Below are 22,140 nucleotides of genomic sequence, written 5' to 3'. Positions count from 1 at the left end.
CAGGGGCCGGGGCGGGCGGAGGAGCGCGGGTGGGGGCGCAGGGACGAGGGCTCGAGCGGGGACGGTGCAGGGGCCGGGGCGGGCGGAGGAGCGCGGGTGGGGGCGCAGGGACGAGGGCTCGAGCGGGGACGGTGCAGGGCCCGGGGCGGGCGACAGGTGCATCGGATCCCGGGCGGGCGGAGGAGCGCGGGTGGGGGCGCAGGGACGAGGGCTCGAGCGAGGACGGTGCAGGGGCCTGGGCGGGCGACAGGTGCAGCGGACCCCGGGCGGGCGGAGGAGCGCGGGTGGGGGCGCAGGGCCCGGGGCGGGCGACAGGTGCAGCGTGACCCCGGCCTGCCGGCCGTCCCGCCATCTCAGAGCCCAGAGCACGTGCCCCGCGGTAAGCACCGTCACGTACTGAGTAACAACCGTGGTAAACCGCGAGTGGGCACTGTTGGGAGGAAATTGAGACTATAGGGGTTCAGCATCTTCCCCAAGTTCACACGGCGATGAAGGAGCCAGAATTTGAGTCCAGGAATGCTTTATCAAGAAGCTGAATTGTAATCGGCTTTTGGAAGACTTGAGCTCCTGTTGGGGTCCAGGAGTCGTCTCTTCCAGCTCTGCAAGTGTCTGCATTTCTGGTTCCTTCTGTCCTTTCATTCTTGCTTGCATACCGAGCCAGTGACTTGGCAGTTGCGACCACAGCAAAGGACACACTGAAAAAAATAAGATTTTATTTTATTGATCAGAGACACAGAGAGAGGCAGAGACACAGGCAGAGGGAGAAGCAGGCTCCATGCAGGGAGCCCGATGCGGGACTCGATCCCGGGTCTCCAGGATCAGGCCCCAGGCCAAAGGCAGGCACTAAATCACTGAGCCACCCAGGCTGCCCTGAAAAATAATTTTTTTAAAGATTTATTGATTCATTTGAGAGAGTGTGAGTGGGGGAGGGGTGCAGGGAATGAGAATCTCAGGCAGACTCCCCACTGAGCGCAGAGCCCCTGGGGCTCCATCCCACAACCCTCAGATCCTAACCTGAACAAAACCAAGGGTCCGATGTTTAACCCAGGCATCCCAAGGACACACCAAAGTTTAAGAAGCCAAGAGCTACACAGGAGCTCAAGGATAATCCAAAGGGGAGAAAAAGAAAGGGAATTAGGAAAGAATGAGAACAGATGAGAGTGTAAAGTGCAGCTGAGATGACTTGGGAAAGTGTCTTCCTTATAGGGGGACTAGGGGGCACTGGTGCATTTAGTAGGAGAAGCTTTAGGACAGCAGTGAGGAGAGGGCAGGAAAGTGTGCCGTGAGTTGCGGGGTGAATGGGACAGGAAAGAATGAAGACTGTGGTCAACCCTCTCCCAGAGGATGAGCTGAGAAAGAGCCTAAAAGAGGAGTACACGACTAAGGGAAATGCTGTAGAACATGAACTTGTTTATATGCTGCGGGGGGGCGGGGTAGGGCGGTCACAAGGCCCCTGAGATAGGAGAGGAGAGCCAAGGTCCTGCAGGTGATGAAGAGCAAGGGTGGGTGGGGGACGTCGGAAGGTAGGGGGCAGGATTCCTTCTCCAGATCTGCAGGGAGGGCTGTGTGGATGGGAGCTGGAGGGCGCCCAGGTGCGGCTCACAGGTGATTCGCCTCCAGCACGTCGGGCCAATTAGTAGTTAGAGGGTTTGTGGTTCTGGATGGATGTAGTGAGTGTGGTGGAGTCGGAGACAAGTCAGAGAAGATAGTGCCCATGTGGCTGGGGATAGAGGCCTAGAAAGAACGGAGGGCCCGTTGCTGAGGCCACTAAAGGCGCTGGGTGGTGCAACACGGAGCCACCACCAGGCTCTTCCTCGAGGGCTGCTCCAACCTGCCGCAGGAAGTCGTCATTACCAAGGTAAGTGCTCAATAAAGACCAGACATTTGGGCGGCCCGGGGGGCTCAGCGGTTTAGCGCCGCCTTCTGCCCAGGGCGTGATCCTGGAGACCCGGGATCGGGTTCCGCATCGGGCTCCCTGCGTGGAGCCTGCTTCTCCCTCTGCCTGCGTCTCGGCCTCTCTGTGTGTGTCTCTCATGAATAAATAAAAAAAAAATTTTTTAAAAAGGACCAGACATTTGGGGAGGGGGTGGTTACCTTAGCAGGGAGCCTGCTTCTCTCTGCTGTGCTCTTTGTCAGATAAACAAAATCTTAAAAAGATCAAACATTTGAGGAATGTGATCTCCATGAAAACGAGATCCAAAGAGCAACTCATGCCCGAGGGCAAAAGTAGCGGAGCTTCCAGAATTGGTCTCCAACAGATAAGTGCACTGCTGGGATTTTCTTCTTAAAGGTGGTTATGAAACAAATAGATGTTGAACAAAAACTATAATCAAGTTTTATTTTTTTAAAGGATTTTATTTATTTATTCATGAAAGACACACACACAGAGGTAGAGACACAGGCAGAGGGAGAGGCAGGCTCCACGCAGGGAGCCCGACGTGGGACTCCATCCTGGGTCTCCAGGATAACGCCCTGGGCCGAAGGCGGCACCAAACCGCTGGGTCACCGGGGCTGCCCACTAATCAAGTTTTATTTTTATTTTTATTTTTTCCACTAATCAAGTTTTAAATACTCAGTCCACCTGGGACGGGTGGAGGGAAGAAGGAATAGAACATAAGATTTTTAGGGCTGTGAAAGTATTTTGAACGATACAGGCGTACCTTGTTTTACTTCTCGATTTATTGTGCTTCTCAGATAACAGGTTTGTTTTTGCTGTTGTTTTTACAAACCGAAGGTTTGAGCATTTGGTGGGGAAGTCACTGCAGATGGGGACGGGGTGCTGGCGGGCGGGGGGGACAGTAGAGGAACCAGGGTTCCAAGCGGAGCCTGAAGTCAGGCCCGGGTCGCGCCCTCCCGTGGGACAGCGTGACGGGGAGCAGCTGCTTCCCACGGACGAGCCGGGAAGGTGGTTTCCCGAGACGGAATCCGTCCGGGTGACGCCGCCGGGAAGGCCGCTGCGGTGACGGCGGAGGACCGAGCGGTTCCCTGCGCTCCGGGGACAGAGCGGCGGTCGCAGAGCCGGGCTCCAGGCCCGGAGGACGTTCTCCTGCAGGTGCAGCGCCGTCCAGCAGCGCCACGCGCGCCAGGGAGGCCGCGAGGGGAAGTCAAGCCACGCAGAAAATTGTCATCTTAGCTCAGGAAGCCACCGCAGGCCCCGGCCTGGACCCGGACCCTCGGCGGCCGCGATATAGAGGTGGGACCTGCTTCGGTGCAGGGACGGCGGCTCGCTGGGCGCTGCGACAGGGCCAGCATTTTATAGCAGCGAGGTGGCTTTCAGTGAAGGCTCGGACATTGCTTTTTTAGACCTAGTTCTGTTGCACACCTGACAGGCTGCAGCGTTGCATAAAATGTAACTTTTATCTACAGTAGGAAGCCAAAAAATTCATCTGACTCCCTTATTGCGATACTCGCTCTACTGTGGCGTTCTGGAACCAAGCCAGCAGTATCTTGGAGGTGAGCCTGTACTATCACCATGGGTACATTTTAGTATATATTTGTGAACCCCCAGCGAAAAACTGTGGATTTTGGGTAACAATGATGTGTTAATGGAGGTTCATCAGGTGTAACAAAGGTTGCATCTGTGCGATGTCTGCAGTGGGAGAGGTCATGCATGACAGTGGCGGCAAGGGTATATGGGAGCTCTGCTTTCCACCCAGTTTGGCTGTGAACCTAAAAGTGCTCTAAAAAATAAAGTCTATTAAAAAGAAAACAATAGGTGGGCTGAACAGAATTAGCCACAAAGGGCAAATTACTGAGCTGAATGCCCAAGCCTAAGAATTCTCTTAGATGATTGTTCAAAAGCACAAAGGGATGAAAAATTCAAAAGAAAAATCTATGCAGTCCAGCGATTTTCAAAGGGGAGTGACTTTTCCTTCCACGGGACATTTGGCAATGCCTTAGAGATGTTTTGGTTATCATAACGGGGGGCGGGGGGTAGGTGCTTCTGGGATCTAGTGAGTGGAAGCCACTAATACCCTCCAGTGCACAGGACTGGCCACCAGGTCACAGTGCTGAGGGTGAGCCCCTGGTGTGTGCGTCTACTTGCCATTTGGGATCATATTCCTTCTGTCTTGTTGTTCACAGTTTCTCCTAGTGCTAGTCTACTGGTATGACTCCACTCAGTTTGTTTTTTGTTTTGTTTTAGATTTTATTTATTTGAGAGAAAGAGCATGAGCCGGGGGTAGGGAGAACAGGACAGAGGAGCAGAGGGACAGAGGGGGAGGGAGAAGCAGATGCTGAGCAGGGACCCTGGGATCACGACTAGAGCTAGAGGCAGACGCCTAACCCACTGAGCCACCTAGGCACTCCGACTTGTTTTTTGTTTTGTTTTGTTTTTTTTGTATTAAAGATTTTATTTATTCACGAGAGACACACACACACATAGAGGCAGAGACACAGGCCGAGGGAGAAGGAGGCTCCCTGAGGGGAGCCCAGTGCAGGACTCGATCTCAGGACCCCAGGGTCATGCCCTGAGCCAAAGGCAGATGCTCAACCACTGAGCCACCCAGGTGCTCCTTTATTTGTATTTTTATTTTTTTAAACAGATTTATTTATTTTAGAGAGAGAGAGCCTCCATGTGTGTGCCAGCAGGGGAAGGGGCAGAGGGAACAGGAGAGAATCGCAAGCAGACCCCACGCTAAGTGTGGATACTGATGCAGGGCCCTCTCCCATGACCCTGAGATCCATGACTTGAGCTGAGATGGAGAGTTGGCTCCCTAACCCACCGAGCCACCCAAGCGACCCAGGTTCTGGATTTTTAAAATTCTCGTCTTTGTTCTGGGATGCAGTTCATTTGAAATAACCGGATCATTTTAAGGCTTGCTTTTAAGATATTTGGGTGGGACGAGTGCGGCCTTTAACTGTTACTGAGCTAGTCGTCTCCCCAGCTCACCGTGAATCACAGGTGGATCACAAATCCATTCTGGCTCATGGGAATGTAGACTACTGGCCTTGTATCAACTCAAGGGGGCATTTTCTCTTCTCTTGGGGGGTGCTGTTCCCCACTGTCGGGCAGTTTCCCGGGTGCACTGCTAGTCAGTACCCAGGTACCAGCCTGAGAGGACCCGCTGCAGGTCTCCGGGGCTCCCTCTCTGTGGGAGAGGTTCTCTGCTGGGAACTGGAGCTCCCCTGGACTTGCTACGTAATTAGTTACATCTCAAGCTGGGTTCCACCTGGGTCTCCCCTTCCCGGGCAGGTCTCACTCAGGATCGCTGTCCTGCTCGGTCTGGGGTCTGATGTCTGGAAACTGTGGTACCATCTAGATTGTCAGGGTTTCGCTTGTTTGAATAGGACAGCCCTGTCAGCCCATCTTAGGCTGGTGCAAGTGCCCTCTGCCTGTTCCTTCCCTTGATGGCTCCTTTGTGACTCTCCTGCACGGCGGGAGAACTTCTCCAATTTGTCCCCACACCATCTCTATCTTTCCAGCATCTGCCCTGCCCTGCTGTGGAGGTGTTGCCACAGCTTCGGTTCCATCCTACAGTCCTTTCCTTTTGGCCTGTTGCCCCCTTAGGACTTGATTCCAAGTCAAAGATACAATTCACTGCATTTTCCTAAACGTGTTTCCCTGCCCCCTACCCCCGCCTGAAATTTTTTCTTTTAATCCTACAGTCCATTTCCAGCATCCAATTCATCCTGTCTGCCTGACATCTTTTCTTCCCTGCAGTATTTGTTCACAGTCCCATTTACTCAAGCAAAGCAGGCTGTTCAGACTTGGCAGCTGCAGCTGATGTAAGGGTCGCTTGCTCACCTCTGTGGTAGCAGATGCCCTCTGCAGCTACTGCCTCGCTGGCTGGCATGTCCGGCGTCCAGGACGTGACCGTCTCGAGCAGGCTTGCTGGTGTACTTGTGCTCTGAAGCTCCTGCTGTATTTACTTGGCCTAAGCAAGTGCATCGTAATAAGCTATTCGTTACTGCAGGATGGCTAAGGCCCTGTGCTCCTCGTGCACCGGACACCTGGGACGGGCAGGAATACATATGGAAGGAATAATTCTGGAAGCCTGGGCAAGATGAGGATACCCCAGCACCTGCCCATCTGCCTGTAAGATAGGCTTCACGGTGGTGGCACCATATGAACTGAATCTTGAAAGGAGCCCCAGGAGGGATGTGGATCTCATTGCAAGGCATGAAGGTACCACTCTGAGGTCAGGCAGGGTCTTCAGGGCAGTGGCTGGCAGTGGACAGGTGACCGAGGACAATGCATCTGTATGCTAAGCACAAGGGGGCTTATTTTGGAGGCACCGGGAAGTCAGGGTTGTTTTAGAGGTGCTCCCACCTCTGGCAGCAAGGTGGGGAGGACGTGGGGAGCCAGCCCACCAGTTTGGTTTGGTCTCACGGGGGTGTTGGCCAGGTCTTCCTCCATCCTGTGCTCTTCCTCCATCAGCTGTGGTTCTTGTTACACATCACTGGCTGGTCTGCCAAGGCACACGGCAACCACAGCGGGATCCGTGCTCACTGGGCTCCACTTGCTCCCTCTCTATCGAGAACCAGCCCAGGGAAAAAGGTTTTCTCTTCTCAGATGAGCTTGGAGATGAAACCCCTTAAGAATAAGAAACGAGGCTCTTTACCACAGTGCTGCACACACCTTCTGGCCCTCCAGCCTCACCCTGGGTGTGGGTGGGTGTGGGTGTGAAAGACACAGGTGAATGGGGCCATTGGGGTGGAAATTAATTTTTAGAGATATTTGGGAAGATCTACTACTGGCGGCGAGCACCACGTGGTGCACGGGAGGGAGCGATGAGTGGGGAGGAAGGTCAATGTGGTCTGACACTGAGATTATAAACACCCAACACGGAAAACTACAACACAGATGAGTCAGTCCTGTGAGGCCAGGGAGGAGGAAACACTGCTGGGGGTGCACCACGGACCACAGGCTCAATGGGGAGGCGACAGGAGGCTTACGCCTTCCGTGCCTATGGTCTCTTCCCTGGCCCCTGGCCCCTGGCCCCTAGCAAGTATTCACGCCACCCTCGCTGCAGTGCTGGGGGCCCTGTCCTGTCTCTCCTCCAGCACTGGGAACTCTGCGGCAAGCCCTGTTCCTTCCAGCTGGCCCTGACATAAGCTAAAAAGTGAATTTATCAAACAACTCTGGCTCAGTGGGCTTGGCAATGAAAATGAATGAGCCCTAAACTGGATTTTTTAAAAAAGATTATAATTCAGTTCTTTATACAGCTTAGCACAAATAGACATTCTTAACAAGGCAAGGTCCCCGAATGCCTTCATCACTGGGCTTTTTGAGGAACTTTTTTTTCAAACCAGTTCTTCCAATAGATCAGTTTTGGTAAACCACGGAAACCCAGGCCATGAGTGGGGACGTCAATGGGCAATATGGAACCCTCCGAATTAGCCCTTCCAGACGGGATTTTGTTTGAGGGAGGAAAGGGGAGGGATGGGTGCTCTTCGTTTTCCAAGTTCTTTGGCAGAGGAAAATTAAAACCATATTTTGCTAAAACTATCAGCATTTTACTAGACCCACTTTGATGAATGATGAACTTGTAGCAAACCTGACTTTCCAAGATGAAACATTTTTAAGTGGATGAAAGTGAAAACACTCCTGGGATAGACTGTACTAGCTGGAAAAGAAGAGTTAAAGACTGCAACTCTTTATTGGTGGCTAACCAATTTTACAAGAGGTTGGGATTTTACACTAAAAAAATTCTGGGTGATTTTGATAAACCTGCACAAAGTCCTATTTAGAAGGAATATGATTTTTTTTTTTCACAGTGGGTCTTTAGAGAATGAGAGTGAGGGGTAAGAGAGCAGCCCTAGGGAACAGTGGGGCGTGTCCTCTGGACACACGTAACATCTTAGTGGTCACCACTGTCTGAGAGTTTGTTTGCCCTCTGGGAATTTTTTTTTTTTTTTTTTTTTTTGCTAAACTCCAGAGCCCAGCAGAAGGGTTGTTCAGTCTGTTCCTGCTGCCATTCAAGATGTGCTGGCTCTGCCACCAGGTGCCCCAAGACTCTGCTGACTGGTTTGGCTGCAGCCAAGTCACGGGGGAAGGATGCTTATTTAAAATAAATACCTAAAGGCTAAGGTACACGTTCCTCTTAAAGACTATATATTCAGAGTATTTTAGCAACTGCAAATGGTCGGAACGAGCCTCTCCAGTTTCTTCATGAACTTCTGTATTGCAGCGACTTCTCTAGCAGGTGCACCACCTGGCTTGGTCTGTGGTTAGTAGGAATCAGGAACGGCCCTCTAAGGCTTTCAGTGCTTGCAGAGGATGCTGGATAGAAGGGGGGGGGGGGGGGTCTTGTTGAGCAGGAGCCGAGGCACTGCACCTGGGCCAGAGCCCTGCAGCAGCCCCAACACAGTGGGTGAAGATAACACAGGCGAGCAGCGAGGAGCACGGCCGGACCAGCACCTGACACGGGAGTCCCTCACGGAGACGGCAGAGGGAGGGGACTCGCAGGTGGTGTGCTTGAGGGAAGGTCAGCGGGGGGATGTGAGCCTCTTCCTTCTGACAAGTCTATCCTGGGACTGTTTCCTTGTGAGCTTGAAAAACATGCTGCTGACATAGCAAATTCGAAGCAGTCGAGCTATGGGGACCCAAGTGGACACGGGAAAAGTCCCGGAGCTTCGTGTCCCCCGGGGTTTTCTCTGCTCCTGTCTGGCCCCGGGGCTGGCTCAGTATACCCACCCCTGGCAGCTGGGAAATCCACTACCACCAGGGTGGTGGGCACATGGACTAGGGTCAGAGTGGGGAGACCCCAAGAAACCAAAAAGGCCTGGAAACCAGGGTTCTGCAGCCACCAGAAGATGCCGTGAGCCCCGCTGCCAAGTAGCCAGCACAGTACCGGTTCTCCACGGCGACGGGCCAGGTTGGGTGTGTGCTCAACAAGATAGGGGAAGGGGGGCAGGGCTCTGAGGGATTTCCACTGGACAGAAAGGGATGACCCTGTCATGTGGAAAAAGGTTTTTTGAAGAAATTACTTGACCTCGGATACACAGTATTTCTCTACTGTGTATTTCTCTACGTTTTGAGGTCAGAATTCACAGCTGTCCGTCCCAGTCTTGTCCAGAAGGCACATTCCTTTACCTACAATATGCGTGTTTCCATTCACCCGTGGGCCTGGTATCACTGCTTCACCTCCACCTGCACCACCAGCTGTGCGGCCTGGGAGCTGCCCGACAGTTGTAGATGTGCCAGGACTCAGGCCCGGGGTTGCCCAGGCAGAGAACCACGTGCCCTGGGTCCCAGGGGCAGAACCCTGGCATGTGGGCAGGCCAGCGGCCGGTCTGCTGACCCCAGTAGCAGGAGCCAGCCCCGTGTCCAGCTGACCCGTGTCCTGGGACCCTGGGCAAAGCTCCATTTAAAAGTGTGTAAGCTGCTGTGCCCCTCCCGGGCTTCAGGAGGTGAGGGGACTGTTCCCCCGTGGGCCCTGAGCCTCCAAGAGGCCACCGTGCCCTGGCTCCAGCCCCACCTTCCTGCTCTGTGCACCAGAGATATCCCTGCGGTCAGGGCTCCCTGCAACCTAACAGGCACAACCCCTGATAACACCTGGGAAGCATGGCCTATGTTCCTCCCCTGCCGATCTCCTATCAGAAAACTGTATTATAAATTAAGAACCGCAGATCAGACTGGGTAGAGGGGAGATCCAGAGGCCAAAGGAGGCGGTCAGTTAAACGTGGGTGTGCCAGGCAGGCAGCAGGTGGAAACCACACAAACATTTATTGTGCATTTGATTTCACTAGTTCAGACGTCTAAATGCCGGAGTAAATCCGTTTGCCTCCTCAGCGCTCCTACTCTGAAGTGCATTGGCCTGACTGTGCTACGTGCCACCGCCGATCCCCGGCCTGGGCGGTTCCCCACGGACGCCGAACCGCAGCAGAGTCCAAAGCCACAGCTGCGGTCTGTGGCATCAGACACCGGAGGGCTGACTGGCGGTACCTCTGCCCTCCCTGGGCTCCCCCACGGGCTGCTGTGGAAACGCCACGCCCCCGGCCGGTGGGGCTCCAGCCAGTCTCCTCGGGCCAGCAGCTGAGAAAGGGCTCCCTGCTTTTTTTCTTTTTCTTTTAAAAAAATCAGACAGAGCTAGTAGCTTCAAGGGGTTCCAAAACTTCCTCGCCCCGTCTGGACCCAAAAGCAAGAGCTAATTTTTAAAAGCCAAATTCCTGTTTCAGTTGGACAGAAGGAATAATGGGTCTTTCATATTTTCTTTGTATTTCTCTTCAATAGTTGCTTGACCCAACATCTGTCTGCTCTATACAATGAAAATACAAACTAAATGAGAATAGAAAAAAATAATTAAAGCATTAAATTGTACAAATTACAAATCTGTTCCAAAATATACTTACATTAAATAAAATACGCATTTCAGTAAGAGATCTACAGTGAATGACTGTGCGTTCTGGGAAGCTTCACGACACCTAGGCGGGGCCGGCATCCGTGGAGGAGCTAAGAGAATGTGCATCCAATCACAGTATGCAGCGGGGTTCTTAGGGCCCATCCGCGAGCTACACTGAGCACATCATCATCACTTGTGCGGGGGAGGATTTTGGTTGGGAAAAGGGGAAGAAGCGAGCGCTAGCCTCAATTCTGAGTTCATTACAACTTCTCAGGAATCTCATCAATAGCCTATACAGTACAGTTTCCAAAAAGTAAACATGTTAAGGTAAGCAGACAACTCTTTAGAACCCCAAACGCATTTTCTTGCTGTATTTATGTGGGACTCTCCATCTACAATGGGCAGTCGTGAAGAGGTTCTTCCTCGGGACAGCATGGTCACAGGATGCGGATGACCCTGTGGGTCTCAGGGGAGCGCGAGGACTGGGGACGGGAGCTCCCTCTTGGTTGTTGGAGACAAGCCTACAACACAGTCCACAGCCCCACCGTCTCCTCCTCCTATCATCTGGCGTAACGCTTAATGTAGTCTTCCACTTTATTCCGGAAGTCCTCCTGTGGAGCGGGAGGGGGGGGATCAGGGAGAGAAGGAAAAGGGGAGCGAGTTAGCAACGAAACGCTTCCAGACAAGTAGGACCCACCCAAGCCCAGGAGCCACTGAGGAGCCGCTGAGCTCTCGAGAGCTTAGAGCTTAGGAAGGACGGAAGGACGTGGACTCCAACTGCACCCCCCCACCCCAACCCAGCTGCCAGGGCTGTAGGACCATTAGAGGCCCAGGGAGCAGAGTGTTGGTTCCCTACTCCTCCAGGTGCCTGCTGTGTGCAGGACGCCGTGCCACTGTGCTGGGAGGGCTGGGGTGGGGACCCAACACAGAAGCTCTGAGCGGAACAGAACCCGAGACCGCTTGTTTTGGAGATGTAGAAAGTGAGGCCCATAGTGTGGTGCAGGTGACAATGTAGGTCAGGACGGGGCTCTTGACCTCAACTGGGGATGAGCCATACCTGCTGTTCTCCAGAGACACCTATGTCCAGATCATCTTCCTAGAACAACCCCCCAGACCTTGTAGACTATTCAAAACATGCCCACTTCTCATGGTGATGACCTTGCCCACAGAGGGCTTGCTGCAAAGCTCCCTCTGCAGGCATCGAGCAGAGGCCACCTGGGCACCTGGCCCAACTCCTCTGGTGAAGAGGTGGTGTGGCCCTCAGGGTCTCCAAGCCAGTATGGGCAGGAAGTGCCCCAGGTGTGCCCCTTGGGTCTAACGTTAGGACCTAAGTTCCTTGGCCTTGCAGGACTGGGCAAGGGCCCCAGGGACCACAGGCACCAGGAGGGACTTGGAGCTTGCCCACCTAAGAACACATGCATTCAGCATTCAGGACACTGTGATCTGACAGGTGGAACTTAACCCTCTTACTCCTACAACACAGCTGCTAGGTCACTGCTGGCCGTGGGGTCACACTGCTTCAGTCCCATCAGGTCCCATCATGTGACAGGTAACGCCAAGGGCCCCCAGCGCACGCAGAGGGCACAGCAGAGCCCCTGGTAGGTGCTGCACTGGCTGTGCCTTCCTGGGGCCAGTCCTTGCCTAGAGTGGCGCCTCTTCCAGGGGAAGCAGCTAGAAGTGGGTGGAACACCCAGGAGACCCCCTCTCCTGCTACACTTAATGCACACGGTAACCCGTTCAAGGTCAGGGCAGGTTCCTGATTTAAGGGTCTGAAAATGATTTGGTGACTTGCTTGTCATCTTAAGTGAGGAAGTGGAGAGCTGCTGAGCCTGCGTTTGCGGACAGGAGCCCTGACTCGGCCATTTCCACAGTACCCAGAAGCCAATGGTACCGCCAGCTCCTAAGGAGCCACAGCCACTGCTTGCAGGATGTGAAGACCCCACAGGCACTGCCGCCCCGGTCCTGCCCTCAGGACCAAAGGTGCGTCTGCTCAGTCTCACCTCCTTTGCTCTCCCCTCACCCCAGATGAAGCCCGGAGCCCATGGCCTCCGAGAATCTTCGTGCTCAGCCTCTGCTGCCTCCCACCCCACAGGCCCACAGAGCAGAACCCACATGAAGCCCAAGGACTTTGGGACCAGACTGCCTGGGTTCACATCTTGGGCTCTGCCCTTCCCAGCAAGTCTCTTACCTCCATGGTGGCTCTACATCCCCAGCAGCAGACCGAGGATAATGAGTCCCTCCCTCATAGAGATGTCAGGAGAATAAACGCTCTCTGGGAAGTGTGGGACAGGGCCTGCCATGGCCACTCAAGGATGCTGCTCTCTAGCAGTCACGCTGCCCTCTGTATTCTTCCCTGAACACCCCTAGCACATTCCCGCCTCAGGGCCTTTGCACCACTGTTAATACTCTCCAGAATACTCTTGCCCAATACCCATTTGGTTCACATCAGATCTCTACTCACATCTTATCAGAAAGGCCTTCTCACGACACCCTACATAAAACAGCAACACCCCCCACTGCCCCCCGCCCCCAGACGTCATGTTTGCTTATCTATGTTCTGCCTCCACCCACTGGCACATCTGCTCCACGGGGACAGGGATGGTTCACCAATCCATCCTGAGCATCAGCACCTCACCTGGCGCTTAAGTGGCCACCAGCCAAACTTGGGATGAACAATGAGCATGAAATAAAGTAAGGACAAAGTTCGGCAACTGTCGTGACTCAGCACGAGGACAGGGGCGGGGCTGGGGCACTTCTCAGAATTCATGTGGAGGCATCACTGTTGGGAGGGTTTTAGGTCCATCTTACTGGGGCTAACAGTTTATAAATACAAGTCTTCCCCTTATTTCATACAAAGAGCAGGAAGCAACCTTCGAAGAAAAATAAAAGGACAATTTGTAACAGGTCTTTCTCTACCCAGGCCTGTAAGAGTGTTGCTGTCATGAGGGGCTTCTTTCCCTGACTGGCTTACAGGACACAGTGCTCCGTGGGGGGTCCCATCAGGGACAATGACAGCTGGAGATACAATGTGATGGAGCTGCCTGGGAAGGCGGGGCGCGGGGTGGTGGTGATGGCAGGAGCACACCTGCAAGGCTTGTCATCGCAGGGACAAACCAAGGCTGTCCCTCTCCTGGGCAGCTAAAGCCAGCACAGGTGGTGCAGCGGGCTGACCGGTGAAGGTGGGCGCACGTGACAGCAGCAGAGGGGCTGTCCGTGCCCAGAGCCACCTGACACCACTGCGCTTCTGCTGAAGACCTCTCTGCCCCCAGCCTCCTCTGCCTGACCGGATGCACCCAGTGGCCCCGCAGCCCCATCGCACGACTCACTGGTCCTTGCTGCGCCTGCCACATGGTTTTTGGACCTGTGCTAGGGCACGTGCCGGGCGGTGCAGCTCTCGCAGGTACTCTACCCCCCTTGGGGGCCCTGCCAGGGCAGTACCTGTGCCCCTTGTTACGCCTCACGCAGCACACTTAAAACACCCCTCACTCTGGCACAGAGCACGTCTTACCAAGCAGAAGCACCTGCTCTTAAGCACGATATTTAGAAACAGGTTGAGGGCATTTAGAGCTTTATAGATTCACGTTAGCTGTTGGGTACTAGCCTTGGGTGGCTGATTTCTGGGGTGGTGAGGATTCACAGGAAATCTGGTTCAGAAAATGAAAGCCAAGGCTCTCTGACTAAACCAAGCTAGTCCCGCAAGGCTGTCTGCTTAGACCTAACTGGCCAACCAGCCTGGCCCCAGGTGAAGCTGCACAACCTCATCCAACAGCTTTGTTCCAATCACAGGGCCGTCTCCCAGACTGCTGCCCCTAACGCCTTGTTTGTGTACTTTTAAGGATGTGTGTAAAAGGGATATTTACTGCATTATCCTTTGTAGGTGGAAAAAAAGAAAAAAAAACAAAAAACAAAAAACCTCATGGGGGAAACTGAGTGCCCGCCCACCACTGAGCGAATGGTTGAGAAAAGTATGGTAGAGCCACTTCATGGACTGTTTGTTCCTAAAATGAGTGAGTGATGACTTATTGGGAAGAAAAAAGCTGGAAACAAAAAAAAAAGGAACCGAGAATTAAAAATAATAAATAGGATCCCATTATTTTGGACAGAAACCAAATGGGGAGGCGAGTGTATCGGCGCATCGGAAGGACCTGGGGTGTGAGCACTGTATCCCCACACCGTTAATTATGTAAAGTAACAGTGGCCTGTTTAAGTCCCTCAGAATGAATTCTACTAGGAAATCACATCTAATATAAACACTTCTGTCTGACCTCAGGTCAAATACTTTACCGAGACTACTCACATTTATCATAACACATCACTGATCAACTGCTTTAAATCCCGGGCCTGGATCTACCGTTCTCAGCATCGTATTTATCTGAGCAAGAACACCCATCAACCTCGGATGTGATCAGTAGCTCACCTTGTCCCTCAAGTGATGTTCTGCAGCTTCAATATTCAGCGGATCATCAAAATTCAAAAGATCCTTAAAAAGAGAGAAACTCAAAGTAAACAATGGAAAGAATCTGTTTTTTCTGTGTTTTTTTTTTTTAAACTTTGGTTTTGCTCTGAACCAAGTATTTTTTTATTTTATTTTATTTATTTATTCATGACAGAGAGAGAGAGGCAGAGACACAGGCAGAGGAAGAAGCAGGCTCCTCAAAGGGGAGCCCGACGTGGGACTCAATCCCGGGTCTCCAGGATCACGCCCTGGGCCGAAGGCAGTGCTAAACCGCTGAGCCACCCAGGCTGCCCTTTTCTGCTGTTTTAAGTCTTCATTTTATGAACCAGGCGACAGAACTCTAATCAGCAAACAGGAGAACCCAGAGAGCGCAGTGATTCTACCACGGATAATGGTTCCTGTGATGGAAGCGCACGGGCTGTGTGGGGGTTTTCTGAATGCTGGTGAAAGATCGAGATGTTTACATACGACTGTCCAAAGTCTGGTGATCACACTAAGTTCTAATGCTATTTTTGATAAAGAACCAGTCTTATTATGAGCATTTCCAAATAAAAATCCCATTCTTCTTTCCTCAAAAATTCATTTCTTCTTTTACTTTGTGAAGAACATCCTTGCCTCTCTAAGTCTGTGGTTTCCATGCTGACCTTTGCCAGATCTTCTCTTTATCTTTTTATTCCCCTTCACAGCATCCCTTCATAGCCGGCAGGGATGGTGGGTGGAGGCTGAGTGAGCGTGGGACAGCTCCCCCAGGAGGCCCGTGTCCCCCAGGCCTTTCTACCTTAGAAAACCCAGGGTGGAGTGGGTGGGGGGAGGTGGCGGCACCAGGCTGGCTCAGTCAGTGGAATGTGCGACTCTCGGTCTCCAGGCTGTGATTCGAGCCCCATTATGGGTGTAGAGATTATTTAAAAAAAATAAAATCTTAAAAAGAAAACCCTGGAATGGCCATTCCCCCCTCCCTAAAAGACACCATAGATTTCAAATCAGAGGCCATGCCTTATCTTTATACGCCTACTCCTCTTCTTAAAAACCGGGGTGGTGAGATTTGTTCTTATGAGAAGTCACTGCTTTCCAGAGCCATAGATGGTCACTGGAAATGTTAAATTTGGGGACTGTATTTCTTATGTGGAAATAAACATGGGGTATGACCAATACGTTACAAATACAGCAAGGAAAACTCAAGTCTCTAAGATCTCTATGATCAAGGTAAAGTAGAATAATTAGACTCTAAGTCCTAGAAACAGGCAAAAATATAAAGCATATGGATGAGATATCCAGTGCAGATAAAGATCACCAGACGCACAAAATTCTTTATCTTCCTTACCATATACCTGACCTAAAAGGAATATATTGGCGGGAATGACCATTACAGCCTTAATCAACAATTCTGGCTGACTCTCTAGAATCTGGAGCACTGGAGAGATGAACACGGCACCAGATTAAAAGCTAAATCAATGAAAAAGAAGCACAACGTGCTGGGCAGATTTTAAATTATGCTCTATCTTGTACAGCTCCAGAAGCACAACTGTGCATGTCCATGAGAAGCCAAACCAGAATCACAACGAAACGATGGCACTACCTTCCCAAGTGAGTAACAGGGGCCAGAAGACAGGAAGTGCTGCATTGTCCCAGGAGTCACCTGGGACAACAGATGAGATGGCAAAGGGAGGCTGGGGCTTGGGGGGGTCTAATTCTGAGGCTCTTATGCTTTTTATTTTGCTGCCCCTAAGAGCAAGACCACTGTGACCTCAGATGTGAGTGTGGGGACAGCAGCCTGGCCGGGTGCCGGGGGCCAGGAAGCTGCTCTTCCAACGACCACGCCGTCCTGTGAGCTGGTCGGGGGACTCATTTTCATAGAGGATCAAGTTTTATTAAAAGTAGCACAGCCTTATTTCCCTCGCAGGGACACATCCCTGAAGCTTATTACTTTTAAAGCTCTTTTATGATTGAAAAGTAAAAACTCAAAAGTATATTACTTTTATAAAATCCAAATACCAGCTTTTAGCTTCTCCGTGTGCCCCTTCCTGCCCTCCGGCCTGTGACGCACTGTTTTCTCTGGACAGCAAACGTGGGCAGCTCGTCACCGACAAGAGAATGGTTCTAAGGCTCTGAGTTTGTAAAAAGCCTAGTGGTCAGGGGGCCACGTACGCTTTCACCCAAACCAGGAGGGAAGAGGGCTGCTGGCGAGGGCAGACACGGAGCAGGGCTGAGCCAGGCGCCCCCAGAGGAACAGCCAGGCCCCAGCCCTTTCCTCCCTGACGGCCTCCTCAGGTGCCATCCATGTCACTGTTCCTCAGCCTCATCAAGTGTGACAGAAAGGAGGGGTTCGGCATGTACAGGGTGCCATTCTTAATCCCTCTAGGTTATCCTTAATGTAATATCTAAGACCAGTAGTCAGAGGAATCAAGAAAAACTTGGGCTTCTGGTCAATATACTTACAGTAAACAAAGAGTTTAATCCCCAGACAACATCCTGGAATGAGAAAGAAAGAAAGAAAGAAAACAAGTTTCAGGTTCCTGTGCACTTAGTGTTTCAAACCCACGACCAAGAGTTACGTACTGCGCCAGGTCAGAATTTATCTTTAGCATGCTCTGTTTTTCCCAAGACGGAAACTTTAAACAACTTCTCTCCAATGACAACAGGCTCTGGGAAATTTGGAGATGAGCAGTCATGGGTAGTAAATACAGACTCAAGGACCTCAAGTGCCCTTGGGTGACACCCAGCCCAAGGAGCCCACAGGCACACCTGCTCAGGAGAACCCCACCTTACATCACCTCATCCTTGTCACTTCCAAGCACAGTTGGGAACTTCTGAAGAGTCATCTTTATGACAAAATCTGTTGTTTCTGTGTCTGCGGCCTTTGGGGACCGCAGATGCTAATTACCCATGGTCCCACAGGCCTAACAATTTTGCTCTAATTACTTAAAAAAAAAAAAAAGTGGAAGACTAATAAACATTTCCTAATATCCAAAGATCAGAAATTCTCATTAAAATAAAATGGATAATTAATGTGTTCTCTCTGGACTGACTTGCCATCTGTGACTTAACCACAAATTAATTCTCTCTCAGCCTTCCTCGTCATCAGCTCGAGTCTTGTCTTTTTTAGGCTTTCTCCGCCCCAGTTGATACTGTGCTAGTTGGCCACTTTGCCCCTCCGCTTTCTCTCAGCCATCCACCTGTGTCCTTTTGGGGTGAGCCAGACCTACGGCTGGAGCTGGGGATAAATACACGTTCTTGGTCTGGTGGAGAGGCTGGACAGACAGGCATGTTGAACAGACCTTGCACAGAAGTGTTCCCCCAGAGGACCCAGCAGGGAGGAGGGACTTCCCAGAGGAGGTGGGGCCTGCAGGGTAGAGGCACCTGGTGCAGGAGCTAAGTCTCAAGTGGGCAGGACATGTCCAGGGTGTGGCGAGAAGACAGGCCAGGCTGCCCGTGGCAGGAGAGACTCCACCTCGAGAGAATCCAGTCAGGCCTGTAGAGTCTGCAGTGTTCTCTGACTCTGGGGCAGGGCCCCAAGCTCCTTCCCCGTGTTCTTTCCCCAAGTGCCTACTTGGTGATACCCAAGGACAGCGCCTACACAGCAACTGGCAGCTGTTGCCCATGGAGTGTGTCCACGTACAGAACTAGACCTGGCTCAGGACCAGTGCAGTACCCTGTGGGCCGTTATGACCCGTGCACACCTCTCTGGGCCTCAACGTCTTTCTCTAAGAGCAGTGGGGCTGCCCAAGAGCAGGGCATGGGAGTGAGGATGGTCTCTAAGGATGAACCAGTAAGCTGGCATTTAACAAATGAGGACAGTTTATCTGCAGAAGCTCTTTTCAAAGGCAGGGCCCACAGGGTTAAACTGTGAAGGACAGTGGGGAGAGAAAGCCTGGCATGTGTGCAGGGCAGGGCTGAGGCCCGCCCACTTCTGCTCAGGCTCCCCCTTATGACCGGGAGGACAGCACCCAATGCAGCATTTTCATTACCAGCCACGCTCATTTTGAGTGTTTGGCACAGAGCTTGACCTCCAAAGGTTTTAGTTTGACTTCTGTAATCCATGCATGACTGAGCCAAAGTTAACACACGTGCAAAACTGTTGCTCTTGAGATAGAGACAGAGATGGAAATGGCATCGTGCAATGTGCCAGGCAGTCTGTGAGCTTCACAAACAGGCTGATTCGACACCCACAGCCCTTTGAAGTGGACCTGGTATGACTGTCAGCTGCAGAGGAGGAGGGCACGGTCACCAGAGAAAATGGGTCTGGCCCAGATGGCCACACCTTTGTGCTGAGTCCCGGGCTGAAGAGAAGCACAGGCCGGGAACCCAGGCACGCTCTTCTGGGCCACCTGGACCCGCACAAGAAGGGCAAAGGCCACAAAGACTGCGTGGGACTGTCTCGTTACCCTTCAGAAACAATGGCAGGAGTCAGGCGGCAGGTGACTATCAAGTGGACACTAGCCGACACTACCTGATGAAAGCGTCAGGCAGCATGAAGGCCCTGTAGGTGTCCTACGGAAACTAAGCCCTGAGCTGAGCAAAGCCCTGAGCTGGCGCCACAGCTGGCGGCCTCACGCAGCACCCGAAACGTGCTCCCCCAGAACCCACTGGAGCCTACACCACAGAAGAAACTGGGGCCACCTGCTTAGTCCTGGTGGCTCTCAGTTCCATCGCCCTCCCCTGGGGTGGCGTCCTCCCTCAGGGCATCCCTGGCTAGCTCCGAGTAACTCGGAACAGACGGGGGCCATCCTGCCCTCTCCCTCCTCCCTGTCTCCTCACCCCGGCAGCACTCCCCTCCTCTGGGAGTGAGGCACCACCTGAGACTAGGGGACAGAGGAAGGAAAGAACAGAAACTAAACAACCTGGAGCACAAAGGGAGCAGAGGGGAGCCGAGACAACTGCAGGCAGAGGAACCAACCCGGCCAAGCGCTTAGCCGAGCAGCCTCAGGTGGGCAGGTGGGAGCACAGTGCCCAGCCAGCCACCTGGGTGGGCAGGATAGCAAGGAGACTGGTTCCCAGGGGGAGAGGCCTCCAGGCCGGGGTGTGGTCAAGTGCACTGCACTCTACCTTTAATGTCCTCGTGGGAGCCCAGCCGGTGCCGTCAATCGAATGTTCTCTCAGTAAACTGAAACCAGACAGAAAGGCACAGTGGTCAGCAAGGGCAGCCTCCCGTCACGTGAGCCACAGGTGTGCCCACCGCGGCTACCACGCCCTCTGGGCCCACGTCTCCTCTTCAGGACATCCACTTTCCCCAGGCTCCCCCTCCCCAGGCCTCACAGGCCCCCCGACTCCCAGCAGAAGGCCGTCTCTACCCCAAGGCTGTCCACATGCTCGTCTCGTGTCCTGCACCACGTTTACTGCTTGGACAGCCAGGTCTTTAATCCTGCACCACATCAGGTTTTAAGCAGGAGAAAGCATGTTTAACATAACCCACAGAGAACACCTGCCAACTTGATATCCAGAAAATGACAACCAACACTGAGAGCTTCCTATGTGTGTTGTCAGCACGATCCTAACCTTCCCTCAATGCCTCAACGACCCACGAGGGAGCCGCTGCCATTTCTCCAACTAACGGAGGCAAGAAAACAAGGCACAGAGCAGCAACACGCCCGGAGGGCACGGGCCTCATGAACGGCCCGTCGAACCGCACAGCTTGCCAGGAACTGCGGGTGAACACGGATGACAGCTCCTAGCACATATTTTAACACCTTGTGTTTGTTTTTTCAAAAAAAGCTCAAAAGGGAAAAATGAAGTTATAAAGGTAGATTAACACAAAATTCTGGATGGTGGTCACGAGTGGGTGGGAGGCCCACGTTTGGAGAAGGTGCGCACGCACTTTGGAGGTCCTGTGGGGTCCTGTTTCTTAAGCTGGACCCCAGGGTCATTTTCATCACTGTTCTATCAGCTGTACGTGCACATCACAAACTCTCACAGAAATGGTTATTCCATGCTCTGAAAAATTAGTTTACTGCTAAGTTTCCTTCTAGGGAAAAATTAGTTTGGCATCCTTGAGCTGTATCCTGCTGCCGCTTTCAGGTGTACGTAACAGCTCCTAAGCTCACACGGCAGCATCAGGCTCTCCGCGCGCCTTAATTCCTACTGTGAAGAGAAGTTTTGGATCAGAACAGGTTCAAATTCACATAACTCTATTAGGATCGGGAGAAAACAGAAATATGCTATGATCTTAATTCCTCATAGAGATCAGTCAGAAGAAATAAAACCTGAAATTGGCCACTATGACTTACTTTGAGCCTTGAAAAGAGAAGGAGAAAGAAACAGACGTCTCCACCCTGCAGAGGGCCCAGGCCCTGCGGACACAGAAGCTCTGCAGCATTTGGGAACCATGTGCCAGGTCATCTCTTCCCGGAGGCAAGAATCAGTTCTGTCTTTGTTCTTTTCTTTTCCAGACCTTGCCACAATCCTTAGCCATCTATCTGATCACTTGTTCAGTGCCCGTCTCCCTAGGAGTCAGCAGGCCTCACAAAGCGAGGAATACCAACTGCCCCCACCGCCTCTGGGTTCAGCCACCATTAGCGGAGGGAGGGAGCCAGCTTAACTGGCTGAGCTGTCAGCAGCACAGCCAGAGCACAGGGCTCTGAAACTGGAGACCAGGTGTGTCTACCCAGGGCAAGCCCCCCTAGGTAAGGGCTGGTGGTGGTGCCCATAATCAGGCAGGCTGTTCCCAATCTGCAGAGCACAAGTCTGGGCACAGAGACACTGTGGTGAGAACACAGTCACTGTGCAGGTTCGTGCCCAGCCCCAGCAGCTTGCAGTCCTGCAGGAGCTCAAGTGACAGGCCATCAGGGAGGGCACTAGGCAAGGGATCACAGGGTGCCTCAGGAACTACCCTGGAAGCAAGGGCCCCAGGAGAAAAAGTGTCAAGTGCAACCACCAGGGTCCTGACCCCAGGGCCTCTCATCCCACAGACATGGCACCTCTGCCCTCTGACCCTGAGCTGAGAGCGGGGGGCTGGGGGGGTGCCCCTGGTGGGAGCACAGTGAGCCTCACAAAGAGAGGTAAGTACCCTTGTACTAGAGCAGGCCCCGCAGAGAACCAGGCGCTGGTCAGCGCTGCCGAGTGAGGAACCCAGCCAGATGCTGCCTGGCGGTCCCTGCAGACCAGGAGTGGCTGGCTCGGGCGTGTCTTTCTCTTTATTCAGGAGATGCCGTGAGTCAGTGGTACACTAAGCCCCTGCTGGACACTGTCTATTTTTTTCACAAACAAGGAGTTTAATCTAACACATTATTTTCCGAAAAAAAAAAATCCCCCCCCCCCCCCAAAAAAAATCCCTACAAGTAGTTGACAAGTCCAAGGGTAAGTACCAGGTAAATGCAGACCTTAGAGCCGAAGGACCGACACAGATATAGAGAGATGCGTGTCCTCCCGTGATGCGAGGGAGCCTGTTCTCCCCCCGTACCCGCA

General features: G+C 52.6%; 1 protein-coding gene, 1 long non-coding RNA gene and 1 other non-coding gene across 5 annotated transcripts in view; 2 read left to right on the top strand and 1 right to left on the bottom strand.

The window, feature by feature from the left end:
- Nucleotides 1-876: 876 nt before the first annotated feature.
- Nucleotides 877-10,324, top strand: LOC102156765. The gene is made up of 3 exons (XR_005378898.1): nucleotides 877-1,858; nucleotides 3,367-3,453; nucleotides 9,737-10,324. It is a non-coding gene; the product is annotated as an uncharacterized LOC102156765 (transcript).
- UBE2F (ubiquitin conjugating enzyme E2 F (putative)) overlaps nucleotides 9,647-22,140 on the bottom strand; it is a 55,890-nt gene continuing 43,396 nt past the window's right edge. For all 3 annotated transcript variants that reach the window (XM_038574339.1, XM_038574340.1, XM_038574341.1), the window contains exons 7-10: nucleotides 19,786-19,843; nucleotides 17,179-17,211; nucleotides 14,704-14,766; nucleotides 9,647-10,897 (exon numbers count right to left, since the gene is read on the bottom strand). In XM_038574339.1, the coding sequence (XP_038430267.1) occupies nucleotides 10,847-10,897; nucleotides 14,704-14,766; nucleotides 17,179-17,211; nucleotides 19,786-19,843 (205 nt within the window). In that variant the 3' untranslated portion in view covers nucleotides 9,647-10,846. The remainder of the gene's footprint in view (nucleotides 10,898-14,703; nucleotides 14,767-17,178; nucleotides 17,212-19,785; nucleotides 19,844-22,140) is intronic.
- Nucleotides 14,927-17,731, top strand: LOC111092352. Its single transcript, XR_005378899.1, has 3 exons — nucleotides 14,927-15,226; nucleotides 16,251-16,326; nucleotides 17,382-17,731. It is a non-coding gene; the product is annotated as an uncharacterized LOC111092352 (long non-coding RNA).

The sequence above is a fragment of the Canis lupus genome, chromosome 25 (genome assembly GCF_011100685.1).
Source record: "Canis lupus familiaris isolate Mischka breed German Shepherd chromosome 25, alternate assembly UU_Cfam_GSD_1.0, whole genome shotgun sequence".
In the NCBI taxonomy this organism is placed as follows: domain Eukaryota; kingdom Metazoa; phylum Chordata; class Mammalia; order Carnivora; family Canidae; genus Canis; species Canis lupus.
Note: the sequence above shows the minus strand (reverse complement) of the source record. Positions and strands in the feature narration are given on the sequence as shown.